Source organism: Ochlerotatus camptorhynchus, unplaced genomic scaffold (assembly GCF_037179485.1).
Source record: "Ochlerotatus camptorhynchus isolate MF236.1 unplaced genomic scaffold, CSIRO-AGI_Acam_v1.1 ptg000215l, whole genome shotgun sequence".
NCBI lineage: Eukaryota > Metazoa > Arthropoda > Insecta > Diptera > Culicidae > Ochlerotatus > Ochlerotatus camptorhynchus.
Window position 1 is genome coordinate 820,139 of NW_027040705.1, and position 23,471 is coordinate 843,609.

Below are 23,471 nucleotides of genomic sequence, written 5' to 3' on the forward strand. Positions count from 1 at the left end.
CTTTGCTTCCAACATTCATAACATAACCGGAGGGATCGCAGACAACACATAAAACGATCACACTAAGTGGCTTAAAAGCGGGTAGGTGCTGAAGTAGTAGACCGCATAAGAAAAATACCAAGACAACCACATCAACCTCGTTGGTGGTATGGAATATGTTGAAAGAGACTGCTTTTGAACGCTTCAAGTAAGCCGTCCCGACAATCTCGCTTTGGAATGGACTGCTTCGTGGACACTCAGTCGTACTTTCACATTCGTCGGGTTCGGTCGATCTTGCTCTTGGTTATTGTTGAGCTGTGTGATCTTTTGGGTCGTCTAGTGTTGTCGTAAGTGTTGGTGTGTGTGGTAATTGCTGCCCATAGGTGGGTGATTTGTCCGAGGAGATCAGCAGCAAACCTTCCAATTCATAACTCGACCTATTTGAATTGCACGCTTTTGGCGGTCATGAATGGTTGCACAATTATTCGTCAAATTTAGGGCTTCCGCTGTGAATGTGTGGATAAACGTCGATTGAGTCAACTGAATCTGAATTTGGACTGTCCACAGACATTTGGAAATTAGACCATTAGACACGAAGCGATACAAAATATCGTAAGCATGTGAGCGATCCTCACTCCAGTTTTGTTTTCTTGAAACAAGGCATTCCTTCCCTCCCGCTACCACCGTCGATCATTTTCACCGCGAGAGTGTTTGGTCGAATTAATTAAAAGTGTGTACAAAGAAAGAAGATAAGCAAAACTGAAAAATTATGCTAAATCTACATGAGAGAACTGCGCGCGCCGTTACGATGGTTGCACTGGATATGAGAGTGTGCAGAGGAAAATGTGATCATAAATGAATAATTAGTGTCGACGAAGAAAAGTCCGATGCCAATGGAAAAAAAGGAAAGGCCGATCTAAATAATAATTTTCGCTCGTTTCGATGCCGCTGCTACTGCCAAGTTTTGTGCAGTGGCAGTGTTACTAAGCGCAGATGTGAAAAAACAGTGTGTGATCGGATTGGTGCCGCACACGCGCATGTGAAGAGCGGGAGACTTAAATGTCAGTGGCGACGAACCTTGAATGCGGGAGTATATTTAGCGGCGGCAGCAGCAGCAGTAGTGTGCTATTGATCCTTTAGATTTGGAACCGTGTGTTTTCTTGGTGCTTAAAATTAATACACTACTTTATAACTACACGGTGAAGTAGTGCGCGATTTGTTTTGGAAGTATAAAGCTGCAGGTAGCTGGAAGTTGACCGGAGATTTTTCACTTTTTCACTGGATACATATGAATTTTTTGTATTAAACAATTCAGTCACTTTGTGCATTTTAGTCGACCCATTGAGCAAATGGGCTGTTTCGAAACGGAATGCTACAACATACGAACAAACACAGACATGTGCGGCGAGGAAAGCGCTGGAATTGTAATGTTGTACTTGTTCGGAAGTGGTGTGCAATGAAATGTTACACGCCCTGGTACATGATCGTTAAGTAAGCTATGTGAACGCCCTCGGTAGCATAGTTGCTGGATTAACGAAAGGAGGTGGGCATTTGGTATGGTTTGCTTGCTCAATAATTTTATACCAATAAAAAGACAATCTCTATGCATTTAGAAAGAATCCTTGCTAACAATAGTTAGATACTGTTATTTTTCCTTTGAAATTTTCAGTGAATTTTCAACCACTCATGGATCCCAACAATCAATTTGAGCAGCATTTATATTTTATTAATTGAAATTAAAAAATTACAATTTTAATGTTATGGTTTAACCAAAAAAACAACATTCCATTCGATCCATACTTCAAGAACCAACAATACTTCAGCTCTATGAGTCTTGCCATACTTCGTGAAAATAAATTATAATCAAGAGTGAATTTTCAAATAGCCGTGTCTGCTTTTGTATCCAAAGATACTCAAACGTCAATTTGTTGAAACTCATAGCTCGGCCACGTAAACCACTAATGTTGGGGAAACTTTGCGCTACCTGTTGGTGGTTTTAGTTTGCGTGTGCGAGCTGAGAGTTTCGACAAATTGACGTTTGAATCTTTGGCTACCAAAGAACATACGGCTATTTGACAATTCACTCTTGAAATACTCCAGCGACCAGCATCCAGCTTGCACTCCTCATACCGTGAATGATCACCGCCTCTCTGCTCTTTGGACTATGGTATTGGTGTTTGTTACTTTCAGTTTCATTCAATTCGGTTCGGAACAAGAAACGAATTAAGACATGCCACTATTATTATCCATCGAATAATAGACACTGGAGAACTTTAGATTTAAGCTTTGTACTGCCCTCTCGGTGTGCCTTTTTAAAAGTGAATGGTGTAATATTAATGTACTTGGTACATGTACAACTAGGAAGAGAACAAAAACTGTACGAACCACCGACGCATGGAAGGGAGCCGTTCCCCATCGCTGCTGTTGCTGCTGTGAGCATGATCTTGAAGGTCACCGCACCGATTTACTGCATGACGACGACGTCGACCGGTTATTGTTCCATGTGCAACTGTAAGACTAGGTACGCCTAAGACGTGTTTATCAATGTGCAAAGTGGTGTTATTATACGAAGGAGATACGAATAAAAAGTAAAACAACGATAGTGAAAAGTTAACTACAGGAAGTTGATTAGTAGTTCAGACGTCGACGGGAGAGACAAAAACAACAACAACGGCGTGAGTTAACGATGATGCTGCTCAGACGACGAACCGATGGTTTGTTGTTGGCTTCGATCGTCATCTTTCTAAGCGTGCTGCAGACTACCAGTGCAGAGTACATCCCACCAGGGCCCAAGTACTTGTGCCCGGAAAAGTGAGTATTGCAAGATGCAGATGATTGTTTTTCAATTCTTTATTTGTTGCAAATTCAACATAAATTACATTTAATTTTAATCTAGGTACACCAGCTACTTCAGTAACTTACCAGCCTTAGTTGTTTTGATATATATCTAAGTGCGTTTACATTGTTTTTGCTTTGGAAATTCAGTATTTTAAACAAGGTTTCTATACCTACATGTCAGTATCACAATTATCTTAAAACTAATAACTAAAACTAAATGTTATCTAAATATAAAGGGAATTAATCGTTGGAATTTTTGCCTGAAATGATTAATTATGTTGTTGGACATTTATTCTTAAGTATCAACATTCGAAATTCTATGTACCTGCACTTCAAAATCATCTTCAGAACTTTGTTAGAAATCCCTTAAAGTGATTTTTTCCTGGTAGTGCAACAACTAGACCATATTGGCACATCAGCATAAAGCATGGCCGGGTTAAAAACTTGTTTTAATATTAGAAGTTTATTCTTCAGGCAAAGTTTGGATTTTCTGTTTATTAGAGGATACTAGCAGCAGGGCTGGTAGCGAGTCACTTTTTAGTGACTTGGTCACTTTTTTCAAGTCAGTCACTAAAAAGTCTCTTTTTTAAGGCCAAGTCACTAAAGTTACTTTTTCTTTTTTTTTTTTTTATAATGCGTTTATTTTTCCAGGCTCATTTTCCGTAGCTTTGCGGAGCCGATATTCATCGTTTGGGTACAAAATTACTTAAAACTAACGTTAGTAAAGCGGGGGCCGATTACTCGCGGCTTTCTCGAGGTTAGGGGTAACAAATTGTAACAAACGGGTGGCAGGGTAGGGATTGAGAACACAAGGTTTTTTAGAGCAATGTGCTCTTGATCTAGAACTAAGCGACATACTGGAGAAAAAGACAAACATGGGGGTACACCGATGGAGACCTAGCAACTTGAGAGAACACAAGATGACACTAACTACTAAATCCTCAGATCGATCCGTTTTAAAAACACATAAATTAAATTAAAATAATCGAGATCTCGGCTCGCCAAGATGTCTCTAACGGGCCGCATAGGTTGTTTTCCTCGGGCCCTGAGGGATGCGGATAACTCGGATCTAGCAACACAATGTAGGGTGCATGACCAAAGCACGTGGTCGATATCGTGATAGCCACTACCACAAGCGCACAAATTGCTGCCTGCGAGCCCGATTCGGAAGAAATGCGAGTCTAACGAGTAGTGATTGGACATGAGCCTTGATATGACACGTATAAAGTCACGGCTCATGTCCAATCCTTTGAACCATGGCTTGTTCGATACCTGTGGGAGAATAGAATGTAACCATCTTCCCAGATCACTCTCATTCCATTTTTGTTGCCAGTTGGTGAGGACGTGCTGACGGGTAATTGAGAAAAATTCCGCAAAGGCGATTTGTCGATCAAAAATATCGCCTTCCATAGCGCCCACCTTAGCTAGCGAGTCCGCTTTCTCATTGCCCGGAATTGAGCAATGAGATGGGACCCAAACTAAGGTGATAGTATAGGAGCAGTTAGATAAAGTACTCAATTTAGCTCGGATTTCGGTCAGGAAATACGAGGAGTGCTTCATCGGCCTCATTGATCGAATAGCCTCCAACGAGCTAAGGCTATCAGTAAAAATAAAATAGTGATCAGATGGTAGTGAGGCAATTTGCTCTACTGCGTAAAATATGGCTGCTAGTTCCGCAACGTATACGGAACAGGGTTTTTGCAGTTGATATGAGGCGCTATGAAATTCGTTGAATACTCCAAATCCAGTGGAAGCGTTTATAGTTGACCCATCTGTGAAAAAACTCTTATTGTTACTAACATGGTGGTACTTGTTTGCAAAAATTAAGGGAACAACCATCGACCGATGGTGATCTGGTATTCCACGGATTTCTTGCAACATGGTCAGATCAAAATTTACAGAGGAACTATAAAAGTCTTGGAGGCAAACACGAGAGGAATTGAATGAAGAAGGGCCAATCTCCAGCGTCATGTAATCGTAATAGAGACTCATGAATCTTGTTTGAGGATTTCTGTCGAGCAGCTTCTCAAAGTTTTCTATTACCAATGGGTTCATTACTTCACAACGGATAAGAAACCGAAAGGACAGCTCCGCGAAACGATCTGTCAGTGGAAGAACACCCGCGAGTACTTCGAGGCTCATCGTATGCGTCGAGTGCATACAGCCAAGCGCGATTCGGAGGCAACGGTATTGAACTCGTTGCAGCTTCAAGATATGTGTTTTCGCCGCGGATTGAAAGCAGAAGCTACCGTACTCTAGAACCGACAAGATGGTTGTTCGATACAACCTGATCAGATCTTCCGGGTGTGCTCCCCACCAAGTTCCGGTAATTGTACGAAGAAAATTGATTCTTTGTTGGCATTTTTGTTTCACATACGCAATATGTTTTCCCCACGTGCTTTTGGAATCGAACCAGACACCTAAATACTTGAAAGATATACTTTGAGTGATTGTTCTACCCTTTAGTTGAAGCTGTAACTGTGCAGGATGATGCTTCCTAGAAAAAACAACCAACTCAGTTTTCTCCGGAGAGAATTCGATACCCAGCTTCATAGCCCAAGTAGACAAATTGTCTAAGGTATCTTGCAATGGTCCTTGCAGGTCCGGTGCACTTGGCCCTATAACGGACACAACGCCGTCATCTGCAAGCTGCCTTAGCGAGCAATTTTCATCAAGACAACCATCAATGTCTTTTACGTAAAAATTATAAAGAAGGGGGCTTAAACATGAGCCCTGGGGGAGACCCATATAACTAATTCGTGAAGTTGTCGAGTTTCCATGAGAAAAGCTCATATATTTCTCAGACAACAAGTTGCTCAAATAGTTGTTCATAATTGGTGAAAGCCCACTATCGTGGAGTTTATCCGAAAGGACATCGATACAAACAGAATCAAAAGCCCCCTTAATGTCCAAGAAAACTGAACCCATTTGCTGTTTTTGCGCATAGGCCAGTTGAATTTCAGTTGAAAGCAACGCAAGACAGTCGCTCGTTCCTTTGCCTCTCCGAAATCCAAATTGCGTATCTGAAAGTAAACCATTCGACTCGACCCATTTGTCTAGACGAAAAAGAATCATTTTCTCCAACAATTTCCGTATACAGGACAGCATCGCGATGGGACGGTACGAGTTATAATCCGACGCGGGTTTACCGGGTTTTCGAATGGCGATAACTCTTACTTGCCTCCAATCATCCGGAACAATGTTGTGCTCCAGAAATTGATTGAATAAGTTCAACAAGCGTCTCTTCGTGACGTCTGGGAGATTTTTGAGCAAGTTGAACTTGATTCTATCCATTCCTGGAGCTGAGTTGTTACATGAAAGGAGAGCAAGTGAGAATTCCACCATCGAAAACGGGGAATCTATTTCGTTATTACCCGACGGACGATCACGAACGTTGGTTTGAACCGGTACCGAATCCGGGCAAACTTTCCGCGCGAAGCTGAAAATCCATCTGTCCGAGTACTCCTTGTCTTCATTAATCGGTGATGACGCGTTTCGCATTCTCCTGCCGACATTCCAGAGTGTTCTCATGGAAGTCTCTCGCGACAAACCATCGACGAACCGACGCCAGTATCCGCGTTTTTTTGCTTTAATTAAGTCTTTAAAGGTTTTCTCGAGGTCGGTGTACCGCTTGAAATCCCCGACCTTACCGTGTTTGCGGAAGCGTTTAAACGCGGCGGACTTCTCGCTGTTCGCGTCGGTGCAATCCTTATCCCACCACGGGGTGGGAGGTCGCTTGCGGACGGAAACACCCGGAACACGTTTTGTCTGTGCTCGCAGCGCAGAATCGATGATGACACGCGCGAGAAAGGAGTACTCGTCCAGCGGAGGAAGTACGTCAACCGATTGACTGGCATCAAGAACCGCGGACGCGAATTTTCGCCAGTCAATGTTTTTCGTAAGATCGTACGCGATGTCGACCGAGCGAGTAGAAGATGAACCATTGGTAATAGAAATTTTGATTGGCAAATGGTCACTACCGTAGGGATCTTGAATTACTTTCCACGAGCAATCCAACGATAGTGAACTCGAACAAAGTGAGAGGTCTAATCTGCTTATTTTTGCTGGAGGTTTGGCTACTCGTGTTGCTTCCCCGGTGTTCAGAATTGTCATTTTGAAGAAGTCGCACATGTCGTATATCAAGGTTGAGCGGTTGTCGTCGTACAGTTCCCCCCAGCCTGTACCGTGAGAGTTAAAATCTCCCAAGATCAACCGTGGCTCCGGCATAGCCGTGCAGATATCCGCGAAACTTTGACGAGAGATCGCGGTTTTCGGTGGAAGATATACTGAGGCAATACTGAGGCATTTACCTCGAATATTAACCTGACATGCAACTACTTCAATGCCTGTCACTGAAGGCAGATCGATTCTATAGAAGGAATGGAGCTTGTTGATCCCCAGAAGCACCCCTCCATACGAATCTGCGCGGTCAAGGCGTATAATGTTGAAATCGTGGAAAGCAAGATCGTTGTCTGAAGAGAGCCATGTTTCACAAAGGGCAAATGCATCAGAAAGTGAGTTGTTAACTAAAAATTTAAATGTGTCAAGTTTTGGCATAAGACTTCTACAGTTCCACTGAAGAACAGAGATCATATCCCCGACCTCATTCGGAGAATTATCCATCAAAGGATATGATCGATGCAAGGAAGGACCACCTAGAAGCTAGTTGCTTCAAAAGAGTTTCCACCATTGGCAGCACTAAATTAATAATGCTCCTCGTTGAGTCAGAGACATTGAATATACTGAAGAAACTATCCACAATACCAGAAAACGTGAACATGGGAGCATGTTCTTGCTGATTATTCAGCTGATTTTCTGGCCGAAAAACTGGAACATCTGGGGTTTTAGATGATCCTGGAAGTGACGGAAAGTTCTTGTCATAATTACAAGGTTTATAACCCGGTGGAATGGGTTTCGGTGAATTTCCGTTACTTCTTGATTTTTCCAAGGTGGAAGGGTGGTCCGTACGAGTGGCCTTACGAGGCTTTTCGGTGGTGTGTTTTTTTGCTCGTTTTCTCGTATTGCCTTTAAAGACAAACGGACTATCCTCACCGACCTCTGAGTCAGAGTCTAGATCATCAACTGGCAAAATGGAGAACGTGTTACTGCTTTTTGGTGTGGTCTGAGAAGATGAAGCGGTATTCTTCAAGAGTTCTGCTAGAGTTCTCTTGGAGCGAGCTTGCAGAGACCGCTTAAGTTTTTCTCCCTGCTGTTTATACCTCGGGCAGTCAGTCAGGGTATGTAGGCTTTCCTTGCAGTACACGCATTTTGGAGGAGCACCGCAAGGGCCCTCTTGATGTTGCTCGCCACACTGATCGCAGCGTGGTTTGTTCGAGCAGTAGTCCGATGTATGACCAAGTTGTTTACATTTCGAGCAGTTCATTACCCGAGGTACAAACAGACGTACAGGCAGCCGAACCTTGCCAATAGCGACGTAGTGAGGTAACGCTGAACCCGAAAAGGTCACACGAAACGAGTTTGACAAGGAATACGTTTTTTTGGAGCCTACTACGGATACTGACTGCATTTGAAGGCAGTCCAATATCTTCACCTTCGGCAGGGCACGGTTTTTAAAGATTCCGAAGGAATCGGGACCCAAGAAATCATCACTAGTCAAACTCGCTTCGGTGACCACTCCTTCAATTTCTACCTCACTACTGGGTATGTAGACTCGGTATTCCAATGAAAAAAGCTCGCACGCAACAATTTGGTTAGCCTGCTTCCGGTCATCAACGGTAACGCGCAGTTTTATTGGTGTTACCTTGAAAATATCGGTAACGGCCGAAAAATGTGTTGTTAGATCCTTAGAGATCCTCGGAATGTTCAAAGGTTTTTGTTTGGGCCGGAAAAAAACAACCCATGGGCCTTTCGAGGCTTCTGGGTAAGCCTTTAGGCGGGGGAGCGCAGAGGTTTTCGGGGGCAATGGTGTGGGGGGTGCAGGTGGGCGAGGAGGAGATGGTGGGGGAGAGGGTTGTGGGCGATACCTTTTCTTGGGATATGCTCCAGTATTTTTGCTGGAGAGCGAGTCAACTGGAACGTCAAGGGTTTCCATTTCCACAACTTCCTCGAGACTTTCGTGTGAGGTGGAATTAAGAGTTTCGTCGTCTGAGATGGCAAGCGACCATCCCCCGCCTTTATCATTTTCATCCATTGCGGTTAAATATCGCCGCAATGGTGTTTTTGGTCAATATTTTACAAATAATTACAGTAATTTCAAATAATATCAAAAATAGAAAAACAAAAATGCAAAAATAAACAAAAAAAAAATGATATAGTTTTACTCTACTAAAGAGTAATATGAAAGAAACAAAAAAAAAAAAAAAAAAAAAAAACCAAGAAAAAAAATCGAAAAAAAAATATATATATACTGAAAAAAAAAATTTGGATCACCCTAACTATACTCTACTTAAAAATAGTACGAGAAAAAAAAATCAAGAAAAAAAAATTATAGATATATACTATTTACAAGATTTTGGATCACCCTAATTATGACCCAGCCTAATCTAATACTGGACCATGCGGGAAGATGCGATACTGGTGAAAACAAAGCGACACGTTATACCTATTGCACTGAGGCAGCAGATGACTGGTGCGATGCTTTTGTTCGCCCCAACGGCTGTTGGGTCGATAACCTTGTCGCTGGTATGCCTCGGTCGCCTCGGTAGGCAATTTAACGTGCTTTCGTTTTTGCTTCAATGGGATGATGTGATGATGCGATGATGATGAGTTAAAGCTGGACCGTAATCAAAGCGCTCGGCGTATGACTAACGGCTTCCTCACTCGCGCACTAGTTGTCTTAACACTATGCCAACTAACTTTGGCGAGAAAAAACCCTCGCGTGGGGAAAAACTCAAAAACTCAAAAACTAGTGTCGTACAACGAGACCGATGCGACTTGACCGGCTCAGCGTGCGAGACGGAATGAAAGTTACTTTTTCTTGTAATACGTCACTATTTTCAAGCGTGATTTATTTCAAGATTGCTTATTCTTTGCGTTGTGGCGTTTAATCGTCTTTCTCTATATGCAGGATGTTTACCCATTTTCAGGATAAAATTACCTGAGTTTAGTAAGTAAGTAAGTAAGTCCAAGTTCTAAAAATATTCAATGCATGAAGTTTCGTATTCCATGTACAAGTTCAAGATATTGAAAATACTCAAAGTGCCAGAATAAAGTAAAAAAATAAATGATTTATTTCAAGTTCGTAATTAACTTTATGAAAGATTAGAGATCTTCAATGCAGTCCCATTTACTTTGCAACAATTGTATAAACTTTGGAGAAGTTCTGAGGAATGGAAAGAAATGCTGAGACTTTCAGTGAAACTCTATGAACAAACTGCAGGAACATAAGGGAAATTACACGCTGAAAATATGGGAAACTTACTGGAAGCTGTTAGAACCTCGAAGAGGTTCTTTTTGCATCCGAGACTTTTCAGGAACTTTTATGAAGTTCCTCGAATTTCAGAGAACTTCATAGGTGTCAAGCGAACGTAAGAAAATGAGAAAACATGAGGGGTATTGTGCAATTTTTGACGTAGGACTACGTCTGTGATTTCTATATGGAAGTACACTTTGAGAAAACCGAAAATGGAACATGTAACAAAATTATGAAAGATTTTGAACGTTTATAACTCAGCTGCCCCTGGACCATTTTCAATAAATTTATCACCAATCGATCAGAAATATTCCTACGCATCTGTTAAATTTATCATTTTTATCATTTTTGTCATTATTGAAAAATGCACCAATGTGCAACTGTTGCTATGATAATTAAAATTATCACCGATTGCCTGCGAAAAGCGATTTCCCTAACACAGATTTCAAAGTTGAATTGCATTCGGTCTCATTCACCGCGTGGTGAGTGGTGGTGTTCTCGGGTACACAACAAAAGGCTCCCCGCAAGCAGCTAGCGGTCAAGGCTGACCTCAACCGCTGATCGGATTCAGTTCCAATTATCGTGTGTGGTGATGTCCGGTCGTCAGCATCAGCAGCAGCAGCAGTGCTTTCGGCACGTGGCGTTGAACATTGTTCTCCAGTACACAACGAAAATCAGCCTGCAAGCAGCGAGCTGCAGCCCACATGAGCATTAGACTGATGCAAAATTTGTAATTTTCGCTCCACAGTGCGGATCCAAATTGGGCTCTGATTAGCCTCCCAAAATTTGAACTCATTTGTTGAGAAACTGAATTGGCACAAATCATTTGAAGTTTATATGGAAATTACTATGGAGAAACCATAATTTCGGTTCATATATATCTCAAAATTCACCAGTTCACTCTACTTTAGAAAATGATAGCTGAGCTTGTTAAAAAATTTCTTAGCTACAACATTGTTAAAGACCACTTTTCGATCAAATGTAAGGAACAAAAATTATTAATGATTCAAGTCCCTGATGTCTTATGATTATGCTCAATCAACTGTTCAGCAGGCAATATTGGTGTTTATGGTGCGTAGAATAGAGGACAAAATCATGGCTACTATGTCGCACTGCAGAATACATTGTTGCCCACAATACAGTTGCTTAATCTTGCCATAAGATTATCAATCTCTTAAACAATTAATAACTATTTCATTTGACGTTTGGCTGAAAGACGATTCTCTGCAAAGTTTTAGCTGATAAAAATTCCCAATTCCCAATTCTATTCCCAATAGAATTTGTTAACAGTACAATATGTTAAAAAGTTAGAATACAATTAACAAAAAGTTTGGTTGTTCTATAGTAATTTCCATATAAACTTCAAATGGTTTGTGCCAAGTCAGTTTCTCACTAAATGAGTTCAAGTTTTGGGAGGCTAATCAGGGCCCAATTTGGAACCGTTTGAGCACTGTGGAGCGAAAATTTCAAATTTTGCATCAGGCTAATGAGCATCCATAGAAGGAGGAAAAAGCCGCACCGCTATTGATCGAAATCGGTAGCTCTTCGTGAGTTTCTGTGGGACATCTATGTAAAGTGCGTCATACTAAAGAGTATAATCAGAGATAACCCCGCTCAAATTCCTATTCCTACACAAAACACAAGCTCCTGCTGCAGTTAACAAATAAGATTTATTATATAAGACCACGTAGTCCTACGTCGCCATTGCGTACAACCCCATAGGGCTATCCCTTATAGTTTTTAAGAAGTTCTAAGCACCTCAGAAAAGCTAGGTAGACTAAAACTCTATAATCGTAAATTAAGATAAATTCAAGATAGTTCCATGATGTGCTGAAAAACAAATCGAGAACCCTTAAGTACAGAGACCTTCAGAGAATTTATGAAAACTTCAGGAATATTTCAGAATCTTCACAAAAGTCCACAGAATTTCAAGGACATTTAAAGATGTTTACGGGAATTCTATTTATTTCCGAGCAGAACCGAGATCTTTAATAGAACTAAGAGCTTTATGGAAGCTTCGAGAACATCAAGACAGGTGAGAGAATCAAAGGGCAGTTCAAATAATTTCAAGGAAATATTAGAAGCCTTAAAGAAGTTTCGATAAACTCAGTTAATTTCCGAAAACTTCAGCTAAGCTCCGAGGGATTTTGGAAATTTTATGAACATCTGGAAAACGTGGGAGCATTTTAAAGGTGTTATATCATGGAGATTTCAAGAACTTTAAAAAAAAAAATGCGAAAATTTAGCTAAGTTGCTTAGAGAACATCAACGAAGTTCCATTAATACAAAAAAGCGAGAACATTTAGCAAGCAGCGATATCTTCAAGAAATTCCAAAGAACTAAATTTAGATATTTTTAGATACACACTTAGAAAAAAAATCATGTAAATTTAGGTGCTTTGAGACTGACATATACGAGCGTTAATTTTGACATAAAATTGAGTCATAACAGACGCGAAATTCAACTCAATCAAACAAACTTTTCGTCGAGTAACGAACTTTTCAGTCTCGGAGCACTTAATTTTATATGAAATATTTGTTTACGTCTGATCCTTTATGTCAAAGATGGTTTCCGTCACGGGTAAAATTGGCTCCAGAATATTCCCATTAACTTGAGCAAATTTGCAGCGACTCACAAGGAGTTCCGTGGAATTATATGGTATTCCAAAAATTCTATGATTGATCCTTAAACGTCAGAGACGTAAGGGAATTATGAATATGTATCTGGAAATTTTCAGGATTATTAAACAAATTTAGTTCAGGGAAAAGCGAGTGTTAATAATGGTTATAATACTCAAGGAACATTTTCGAAACTTCAAGGCAAATTAATCAATTATTAGTAAAGTTGCGGGTTCTTAGAAAAAACTGATACATTCAGTGCAGTCTAGACAACTTTAAAAAAATTCTGAAATCGTTTAGGCACAGACAAACATACATAACACATTGAATATTTCTCACTTAGAACTTCAGTGAAAATCATAGAACTATATTAATTGTTTCGTTCTAATTCCAAGAAAATTGCGAGAGCACAAAAATTCCATAAATTTAGAAAAACTTCGGAAACTTCACAGAACAGTGGACAGTGGTCTTCAGAAACCATTTTTTTTAAATTTATTTCTTACTGAAGATTAATCCTCTGTGAATCTTTGAAGTTCAAAGTGTGAATGAAAATAACGAGAAAAACTAAATGGTTGTATTTTAAAATACATTATTTTCTTTAAATTTTCCTTAGTAAGATTTTTTAAAATTCTTTGAGACTTCCAGGTATTCTAATAAACAAAAAATTTCCTAAGTATTCCCGGTTTTCCAGATTTTTGAAGCTAGTAGACACCGTGACTAAATCGTGGGTTTGGTTATAAACTTTCTATTGAATCATTTGCTTTAAAGGTTCATATCATACATAAGTGTTTATGTAATAATTGAATAAGTCTAAAACATCAAACATTTATTTGATGCGCCTTCTCTTAGGTCACTTTTAAGTCACTATTTTTACAACTATAAGTCACTATTTGGTCACTTATTTATTCAACATGGTCACTAAAATCATTATTTCTGACAGTGATCGCTACAAGCCCTGCTACCATTTCATATATTTATTACATTTGGCTTGCATGCCCTCAACGTGATCTTTAAAAGTTAATTTGTGGTCTAATACTAATCCAATATATTTCACTTGGTTTGACCAGGAAATTGGAACTTCGTTTATAGTGACTATGTGACCACTACTAGGTTTCAAAAAAGAAGCTCTAGGCTTATGTGGAAATATTATAAGTTGAGTTTTGGAAGCATTGGGAGAAATCTTCCATTTTTGTAAATAAGAAGAGAAAGTATCTAAGCTTTTCTGCAGTCTGCTGCAAATAACACGAAGACTTCTTCCTTTAACGGAAATGCCTGTGTCATCAGCGAACCAAGATTTGTGGCAACCCTGAGGCAAATCAGAGAGGTCCAAAGTGAAAGTGTTGGAATTTTTATAATTTACCTGCAGAGTTCTGTCAGTTAAATAATTTTGAACTAGTTTCGTAATATAGAGTGGAAAATTAAACTTTTTCAATTTGGCAATCAAACCTTCATGCCAAACACTGTCGAATGCTTTTTCTATGTCTAGAAGAGCAACTCCAGTTGAGCAGCCTTCAGATTTGTTTGAACGAATTAAATTGGTAACTCTTAAGAGTTGATGAGTAGTGGAATTCCCATGGCGTAATACAAACTGCTCATGTGCAAAAATCGAGTTCGTATTGGTGTGAAGCAACATTCTATTTAAAATTAATTTTTTTCAAAAAGTTTACTCTTTGAAGAAAGCAAACTTATTGGACGGTAGCTAGAAGTTTCAGCTGGATTTTTATCCGGCTTAAATATTGGCACAACTTTAGCATTTTTCCATTTATCAGGAAAGTATGCCAAATGGAAACATCTGATAAATCATTTTAACAGGAAAGAAAAGGTACTCTCTGGAAGTTTTTGATGAGGATATAGAAAATTCCATCCTCATCTGGAGCTTTCATATTATGATACTTTTTAGTTATAGACCTTACTTCGTCCACATCAGTCCCCCAGGAACCATCAAAAATATTTTCCCGAGAGAAAATATTCAGAGCAACCTGATTCTCAATAGGACTAGTAAGACCCAAACTGAAATTATGGGAGCTCTTGAATTGCTTAGCAAGTTTCAGTGCTTTTTCCGAATTTGTGTTTAAAATTTTACCACCTTCTTTAAGCGCTGGAATCGGCTTTTGAGATTTTTTTTATCAATTTTTTTGTGAGATTCCAAAAAGATTTGGAACTCGGGACTAATTCATAAACATTATTTTCAACTGTTTTGTTCCTCAGGGCAGGTAACCTATATTTATTTTGCTTTTGCAAATTCCACCAGACAACTGTCATGGCAGGATCACGCGTTCTTTGATATTGCCTCCTACGGACATTTTCCGGACGAATCAAGAGCTGAAGATCGTCGTCTATTATAATTGAATCGAATTTAACCTCGCATTTTGGTAATGAGGCAGCTCTTGCTTTAACTATAGAAGTAGTCAGAGATTCAAGAGCATAATTAATTTCATCTTTGGTTTGCAAAGGAATTTTTCGATCAAAGCTATATTTCATAAATGTTCGATATGGCTCCCATTCAGTTCTATGGTAATTAGAAGTAGAGCTGTTGGGATTACAAATTATTTCTTGGGATATATCAAAAGTTACTGGAAGGTGATTAGAACCAAAGTCAGCACGAGTAACCAATTGGCTCCAAAAGTTGACTTGAATCAGTTAATACCAGATCAATAGTTGAGGGATTTCTTGCTGAAGAAAAGCATGTTGGGCTGTTTGGATATTGAATAGTGTAATAACCTGTAATTGCTTTGAGCATTATTCCAAGAGCGGTGTTTTACATTAAAATCACCAATAATGAAGATTTTAAACCTATGACGGGTAAGTTTCGGAAGGTCACCCTTGAGAAAATTCTTTTACTGGCCTACGCATTTGAATGGCACATAGGCAGCTATAAACTTAAGTTTTCCCAAATTTTGTTTCGACAGAAACTCCCAAAGTTTCAAAAACTTGGGTTTCAAATTAAGAAAGAATTTTATGTTTGATACGTCTGCATCAAGACGATCATTTCGATAAATGACATAATTTTCGTCCCTTTTAACCTTATGGTCAGGTTTAAGGAACGTTTCAGTTATAACGGCAATATGCACGTTATGAACTCTCAAAAAGTTAAATAGCTCTTCTTCATTATCTTTAAGAGATCGAGCATTCCAAATTTATTTAATGATTTAAAATCCATTACTAAATTTCAAAGTCATGGCGGTATTGTTCGCAAATTTAACTCCAATTTGAATAGCATCAAACATAGAGTTAGGTTTCAGCATATCAGTAATCATGTCAATTCAAGCTGAACATTGCATTAGGTCCTAAGCAACATTGAAAGATTCTCTTCGTCGACTTTCTCTTTGTATCTCCACTGCCATGTAAAGACATTCCCAGTAATTTTCAGCTCACAGATCGATAAAAGAAGCTTTTATCTAGCATATACAATACATACACAACAAGAAACGGTTTTGTTATTAACGAAAGAGAATTTCGATGTAGAGAATCGATCAATGTTACTCAGGACCTAATGCAATGTTCAGCTCGAATTAATGATTTCTGTAAAAATTCCATTTTAGGAGCAGTAATGCTTCCTAAGACAAAATTATCAAAATTTCTGTTTGCATTATGATGGCTAGTATTTTGATTTCTACCAGCTGCAATAGCAGCATAGGGAGATCCATTTACTCACAAGCATGGTTTATTGCTCATAGAGAACAATTCAAGCTGAACATTGCATTAGGTACTAAGTAACATTGATCGATTCTCTTCGTCGATTTTCTCTTTCGTTAATAACTTGAGCACATAACCTTTTTTTGTTGTGTTTGTCGTATTAGATGTTAGATAAACGCTTCTTTTAACGATCTGTGAGCTGAAAATACATGGGAACGTCTTTTCATGGCCGTGGAATGTCTTTTCATAATTGATACTTGCGAAAATAAATCCGGTAAATGAAAACAGTTTAAGGAATATACAGTTTCCTTAGATGCCTGATCGATACCATTTTGTGCCAGAAATGTATTGGTATTGCCCTGGAAATATTCACCCAACATCTGAGCCAATGTTTCGAAAAATTTAATCATCTCATTTACTTTTGATTGAGGAAGGAAAACGTCCTTTGAAAGACGACAAATATCAAGCGATACACATTCCGTGATCAGGTTCAACGAACAGCCGTCGGCTTCTGGAATCATTGGGATGCGTTGGGAAATACTTGTGAGGAATTATTTATATTTTCGACCCTTGATTTTTTAACACAAAGTTCCTCTAAAAGTTCATCTTCTGAATCAAGCAATGTAACATCTTCAAAATCGTGATCTGAAGTTTCCGTGGAAACAAACAGTGAACAGGATGCTGTTGTACTATATGACGCTTCAAAGACTTGAAATGATTGTATCGGGATTTGCATTTGGGGAACAAGCATTCGTAAAATACGGCGTTTGGATTAAAATGCGTGTTCCGGATATGCATGTGTATATGCCGCTGAAATTCTTCAACAAAACCAAAAATTCGTTGCCGGCAAAACAAACAGGTGATAGAAGACCAATTAAAAAAAATATATTGGCGATATTAACAACAATTGCGTACTTACGAAAAAGATGGTAGATCCTTCCCAAGTAACCAAAAGTTCCGCATTCAACGATTAAAATCACTTCCAAGTTCCACAAAGTTCAAATAAAGTTCCACAGAACTTTCAAGTTCAATAAAGTTCGAATAAAGTCCCGACAGAACTTTCAAGTTCCATAAAGTTCCGATAGAACTTTCAATTTCCATAAAGTTCAAATAAAGTTCCGACAGAACTTTCAAGTTCCATAAAGTTCAAATAAAGTTCCGACAGAACTTTCAAGTTCCTTAAAGTTCGAATAATGTTCTGACAGAACTTTCAAGTTCCATAAAGTTCAAATAAAGTTCCGACAGAACTTTCCAGCCACATGAAGCAATCCGCACAAGTCTTTATTAGTAACAAAATTTAATGTACGTAAATATGAAATGATCAGTGACCCGAATAAATCATAATTCTTATATTTATGCAGTGCATCAACATTCTATCCAATCATAAAAACATAAAGAGTAATTTCCTGGATTCGAACCCGTGTATTCGGCATATAGAATTGGTGTAGAGGACAAAAACCTTTTTTAATTTATTTTTTAAAAGATCCGTTCAAGTTCCGCCAGAAGCTGCTTAGAATGCTCTTCAATTATGGTACCGGAACTTTCAAGTTCTTATAACGACTTCAAAATGAGGCTGCTTAGAATTCTATAGACCACCTTCAACCAATCTACTTAAGCCTCAAATAGCCTTTAATCAGAACTTTTGGTTACTTGGGTTCAGAAATTCATCATTGTTCCGCGATTTAAACTTGATTTCGATGCAAAAGACACAGACAATTATTGACTTCTGATCTTCTGAAAAATAGCGGGTGGAAAAAAAAGTGACAGCTGTATTACCGAAATTCGGCAATGGATGAGGCCAATACCGAAATCTCAGTAAACGCGATTGCTGATTTCGGTATTATTTCTATTTACTGATGTGCTCAGCAAATTACTTTGCCGATTTTCGGTACAAAAAGATGTATTTCTGATATTTCGGCAAATGTTTTTGGTCAATCTCGGAAAACAATAATTTTGGTGAAAGTGATCGGTTGGAAATGCATTCCAAAGTGTTATCGTTTATCATAATCGATGATTCTGATTGGAAGCAGGTGCAAGAGCTTCTTTGAAGATCCGAAGGAATATTATGAAATGTTTAGCTAAAATTAAGGGATGCAACAGTCTTTCAAGTATTGGCTTCACGTGCAAACCATCGTTCATTTGGTGAGTTCGTTCCAGTTTATTTGTTTACTTGTTTCGATACCATCTATCAGTTTTCTACAATTTTGTCTTGGACATCTTTTCAAAGAGCCACGTTCATGCTGTAATTTGTCGAGCTAACGCATGTCCACAGGCCCAATAGAAAGATAGGCAGATTTTCGGAGTTTTGAATTCGTTAGTTGTTGTAATGGAGATTTGTGTTGTTGGATGCGGGAGGAGATTGAAGGGCGGGTGTTTGACGCATAGAGCCTGTCAATTTCGATTTCAGAGTGCCGCAGTCGGCGGTTTTATGATTCGTGAGCGCTCGCGATTCGTAGAATCGTTGATTGTGACTGTAAGTGGATTTGGCGGGTTTTGGGTGTCGGACGCTTGCTTTTTGGCCTCTTCTTGTGTCTAACATGTGCAGAGTATCATTATAGCGTCTAATGGTTTTGAGATTCCTGGTTGCGTGAAATATATTTGTAAGAATATCTTTTTGAGATTTTAGTAGTCACGTTTTGTTTGTAGTTTATATTTTATTTCTTTCATGTAATCATCGTAAATAATAGTTATTCAATAATAGATAGTTCATCCATATATTCGTACTTTGACGCGAAGCGCTGTGGATTATGAGATGTTCGATGACCCTGGAGGGATCGATTTTGCTTACTGAGCAGAAAATCATGGATTTAACCCCAAGCTCTTCCACAGCACAATAAATCGCCACCATCATTTGTATATTTGATATTGAACATTAACCTCGGGAACTATTTGCATATCAAGCGAAAACGTAGCCCTGTATTGTCGCGAAGCGTTATGGTTCTAAGATGCTCGATGACCCTGGAGGGATCGTTTTTGCTTACTTAGCAGAAAATCATGGGTTTAATCCCAAGCTCTCCGCCATGATTCTTAAAATTCAGGATCACTAAACAAAATGAATATGTTCTTTCGATAGCCGGCTATCGAGAGATTAAATAAACAACAAATAAACAATACACAATTTTGGTTGCATCGCCAACTTGAGGTGAATCCTAACCGAATACCCTACCCAACCCTCCAACTCCGTAGCACTTATGAGGGTGTCGCTAAGTCGGTGGCCTCTCATTAAGTAAGTACTACATCAACATTTCCTTCCCTATCCCTAGTTATGGTAAAGATGGGCGTGGCCGGGAATAGCGACAGTCATGCTTCTGTTACTCTTGTTTAGATTGGAACCAATGTTTACTCCCCAGCATTATTCCTGAAAGTAGTCTAACTGAGAATTTCAGAAGAGACGTGAGTGTCGCTAGTATCCAATCTACGAAGTATATCATAACAACGCTAACGCTAACGCTAACGCTAATCTCGGAAAACAATAATTTTGTTGCCGAAATATCAGTAAAATTATGAATTGCCGTGTCAGCTCAGTATTTTTATCTGCCGACCTCACGAATCTGTTTACAGTGTGTATGACCTATCCATTATGCATAGCTTGAATTATGCAAATTTTCATGGAATTCGGAGTACAGTTGATTTGCTCTCCTATATTATCAACCTCCGTGGCAGCATGGACCGAATGGAATAGAGACGTCATCGACGTATACATTAAAGAGCAATCAGGCCTTACTGTGAATGCTAACTAGCTGAGCACGACCGATACGATACGATACGATTCATATTAACAAACAAGTTAATAAATTTGGACAGATTTGTACTAACGATAAATATAACAACTTTCTGTATTTCCTTCTTGCAGACCAAAACTCATCTACCCCTGCGTGTGCACCCGAGGGACGGACGATGGAATTTTTATTACCTGTGAGAACTCCAACCTGGCCAGCCTCTCGGTGGCATTCATCAATTTGGCCAGTCTGAATGTGCCCATCGAAGAGCTGCACATAAAGCGGTGCAAAATCAGTAAGTACGCTCGCATGTTCGTTCACACAAGGCAAATAAATAAACACTCTTAAGCAGCCGTTTTGTTGCATCGAAAATGGTTCAGCTGGCCTATTGTTGATCGGGCGGTCGGTCGCTTTGTTCCATTTGGCAATTTTGTAGTGCACTTTTGTTGTGTCTTTTGAGCTGCACATGTTTCATTTATTTTCTTTGATGCAATATGCATTTCTTGTACAAAGATGAACGATTGCATTTCAGTGAGAAAAGTGAAGTTATCTCAGTCGAGTAATGTTCAACTTTCACAACTTACAGAAACAAAATGTGGTATTTCAACCCGTTGTTGTAATCATATGGGTCGTGATCTCCTACGACACTTGACGGCTCTTGATAAAAATTCACAAACAAAAGCATATTTGGTGTGAAAACGAGTAACCCGTAAAAGTCAAAAGTGGAACCTGTTCGCGGAGACACCCTCGTAGTTCGAGTTCATTTTTTTTTTGACTCGACCGCCGAAACTTTCCCCCAACACCGCAACATGGTTATTAGTGCACTAAAGTCAAGGAAGCCGGTTCCAATGCGAAGGCGATGATCGAAAATTTACTAGACTAGAGAGCAGTGACGAAATTTGAATGTCCGGTTTTAGTTTACCTGGCGAGATCAACAAAGAAAGTGCAACCAATTCCGGGCGCTTACGCAACATAAGTGAAGCATGATGAAAACATTACTGCTGCTGGACTGATTCCCTCGAAGAAACTTATTAACTTCAATATTGGAAGAAGTAATCTAATTCGCAACGGAATCTATCCAAGCAAAACGAAAATTAGAAAGAGACACAATTCCGCCGATTGCACTTGACTACTTGCGCTCGATACAACTATCGGTTGTTGGTACCCGGGCATGGTTTGAATTTTAAATGGTTACGTTTTATTTTGTATTGATACATTGGACACATCCAAATGCCTTACGTAATACGTAACGTGATTAACCACCAGTCCTTCTTCAGTTATGCATGCTTTATTACCTATCCATCAGTAACCGTTGCAAAGTTGATAATTATGGCACGTTATCTGTCACCTGTTTCCCTGGTGGGTTTTGGGGCACAAATATAAGTAGATTGAATTATTTAAGCGATCACAAAAGGTGAACATAAATATTTGGACCCTTTTAAGTGATTCGAACGAGGGTAAAATACGGCGGCAGTCTACCGGAAAAGTGATTAGCTTTCATGGTATGAGTTAATGGTTGAAAATACGCGGTGCCCGCGATTGCGGCTATTTCATAGATTCCGGCAGTTTAGCGATAATTTAACGGATCTGTTGATAATTTAGCTCACATAAATAATCTGATGCAATTTTGGTTAGCATAACATGATGGGTTGTTGAATGTTGTCTTAGATGTAAAAGATTAACTCGTATAGTTAACGATTTACAGTGCATCAGTCTTCAGTTCTTACAAAACTTAAAATAGGTGTTCCCAAATGAACGTGAATTTATAACAGATTTATTTCAGTCGGTTCTACAACCTTTTGCAATGTGCTTCTACCGTGGTCTAAATTTGGTATCCGTCAAGTGCTATTGCAGCCTGAATAACATTTAATCACGACTTCACTAAAAATACAATCAGAAGTCACTTCCATCTCATTAATCATTCAAATGCACTATTCTGACAATTCAATCACGATTTAAAGTGGAATTTTCGTTTAAGTCATTGTTTTTTTTAGCAAAAAAAAAAAACGTCACGAACCCAATCGGCTACCCAAATGTTGAACTCATATGCAAAACAATATTCACGCGTCCCTTGATTTATTCTTTTGTGCCCACCTACCAGCTGCACACCTGGTTATTGGATCGATCAACAAATTAATCAGTTCATCCAACCGAGGCTAATCAACCTATCGCACGTCGTCGTAAAAATTTGCTCATTGTTTGGAAAAAAAAGTGAGCGGAAAATAAGGTGTAAATTGAGGGGGTGATAGCGATCGTAAACTCACCTTTCTAATTTATAGCAGACGCCGGCAATCAATTGTGAATGCATGGGCAAAGGCAACTCCAAGATGCAATTGTGAAGCAATTGTTCTTGGAAACTGATCTTGGAAAGAGTTGGATGAGAGTGCGAAATTGATGAGAATGGTCTTTCTTCAACAAGGTCAAGTGAAAGAACGGGACCGGTAATTGTCACTGAGGTACGGTGGTCCAAGCTTTACTTCTGCTACCGCTGTTGCTACCATTAATTGTCAATGAATGGCAATATGAATGTCATGAGTAGCAAATGGAATGCAAATTTGTATTGCCTTATTCTTTCGATGCTAATGAGTCGTCGGATGAGCGTAATTAACTGTGATGGATCGATTCCACATATGCGGCCCGTTTTGAGTTTTGGCATCGAACCGCACGAGGCAGCATATGGCTGGAGATGGTGATGGTTGAGTGCTTTTACCAAAAAGTCAATGCATTTCGAAGTTGCTGGCTTTCTGTGATGCTGCATGGTTGAAGACATTCGCTTATAGCTACTTCCTGTTTCCTGTTTTTTTTCTTAGTAGTGTAATTTACATCTATGGCTGTAGTTATTTTGGTTTGCATACGATCAACAAATCGAGGATTGTATAATTCTACACACTAATCCAGTCCTCCACTGTTAATTTTTTGAACTATCCTGTTGGTAAAAGTTTAAAAACCAGTGAAAAATTTATTCCGAATTTGTACAGACATTGTACAGGATTACCCATTTAATGTATAAAAATAAAAATTGTCAATTTTGTTGATTTACTACATTTATTTATTTATTTATTTTGTCAACCAACGTAGGCCAGTACAAATCCATATACAGTTTTTTTTTATTATTTAATATAAACAAAAAATCTTTGAAAGAAAAAATAAAAAGTACAATTTTGTCTTACATTAAAATTAAATTCCTCTTTTCCTTCTTATGAATTATAATTCTGTATGGAGTTAAATATTGTTTTAGTTTATGCCGAGACATATTGTAAAGTCAATGGTTTCGCAGTATTGCTTGTGAGATGCTAACATGAGATTTAA

At 39.0% G+C, this 23,471-nt stretch overlaps 1 protein-coding gene across 2 annotated transcripts in view; it reads left to right on the forward strand.

The window, feature by feature from the left end:
• The first annotated feature begins 2,094 nt into the window (after window positions 1–2,094).
• Window positions 2,095–23,471, forward strand: part of conv (convoluted) — a 378,533-nt gene continuing 357,156 nt past the window's right edge. For both annotated transcript variants that reach the window (XM_065224763.1, XM_065224762.1), the window contains exons 1-2: window positions 2,095–2,790; window positions 20,297–20,457. In XM_065224763.1, the coding sequence (XP_065080835.1) occupies window positions 2,666–2,790; window positions 20,297–20,457 (286 nt within the window). In that variant the 5' untranslated portion in view covers window positions 2,095–2,665. The remainder of the gene's footprint in view (window positions 2,791–20,296; window positions 20,458–23,471) is intronic.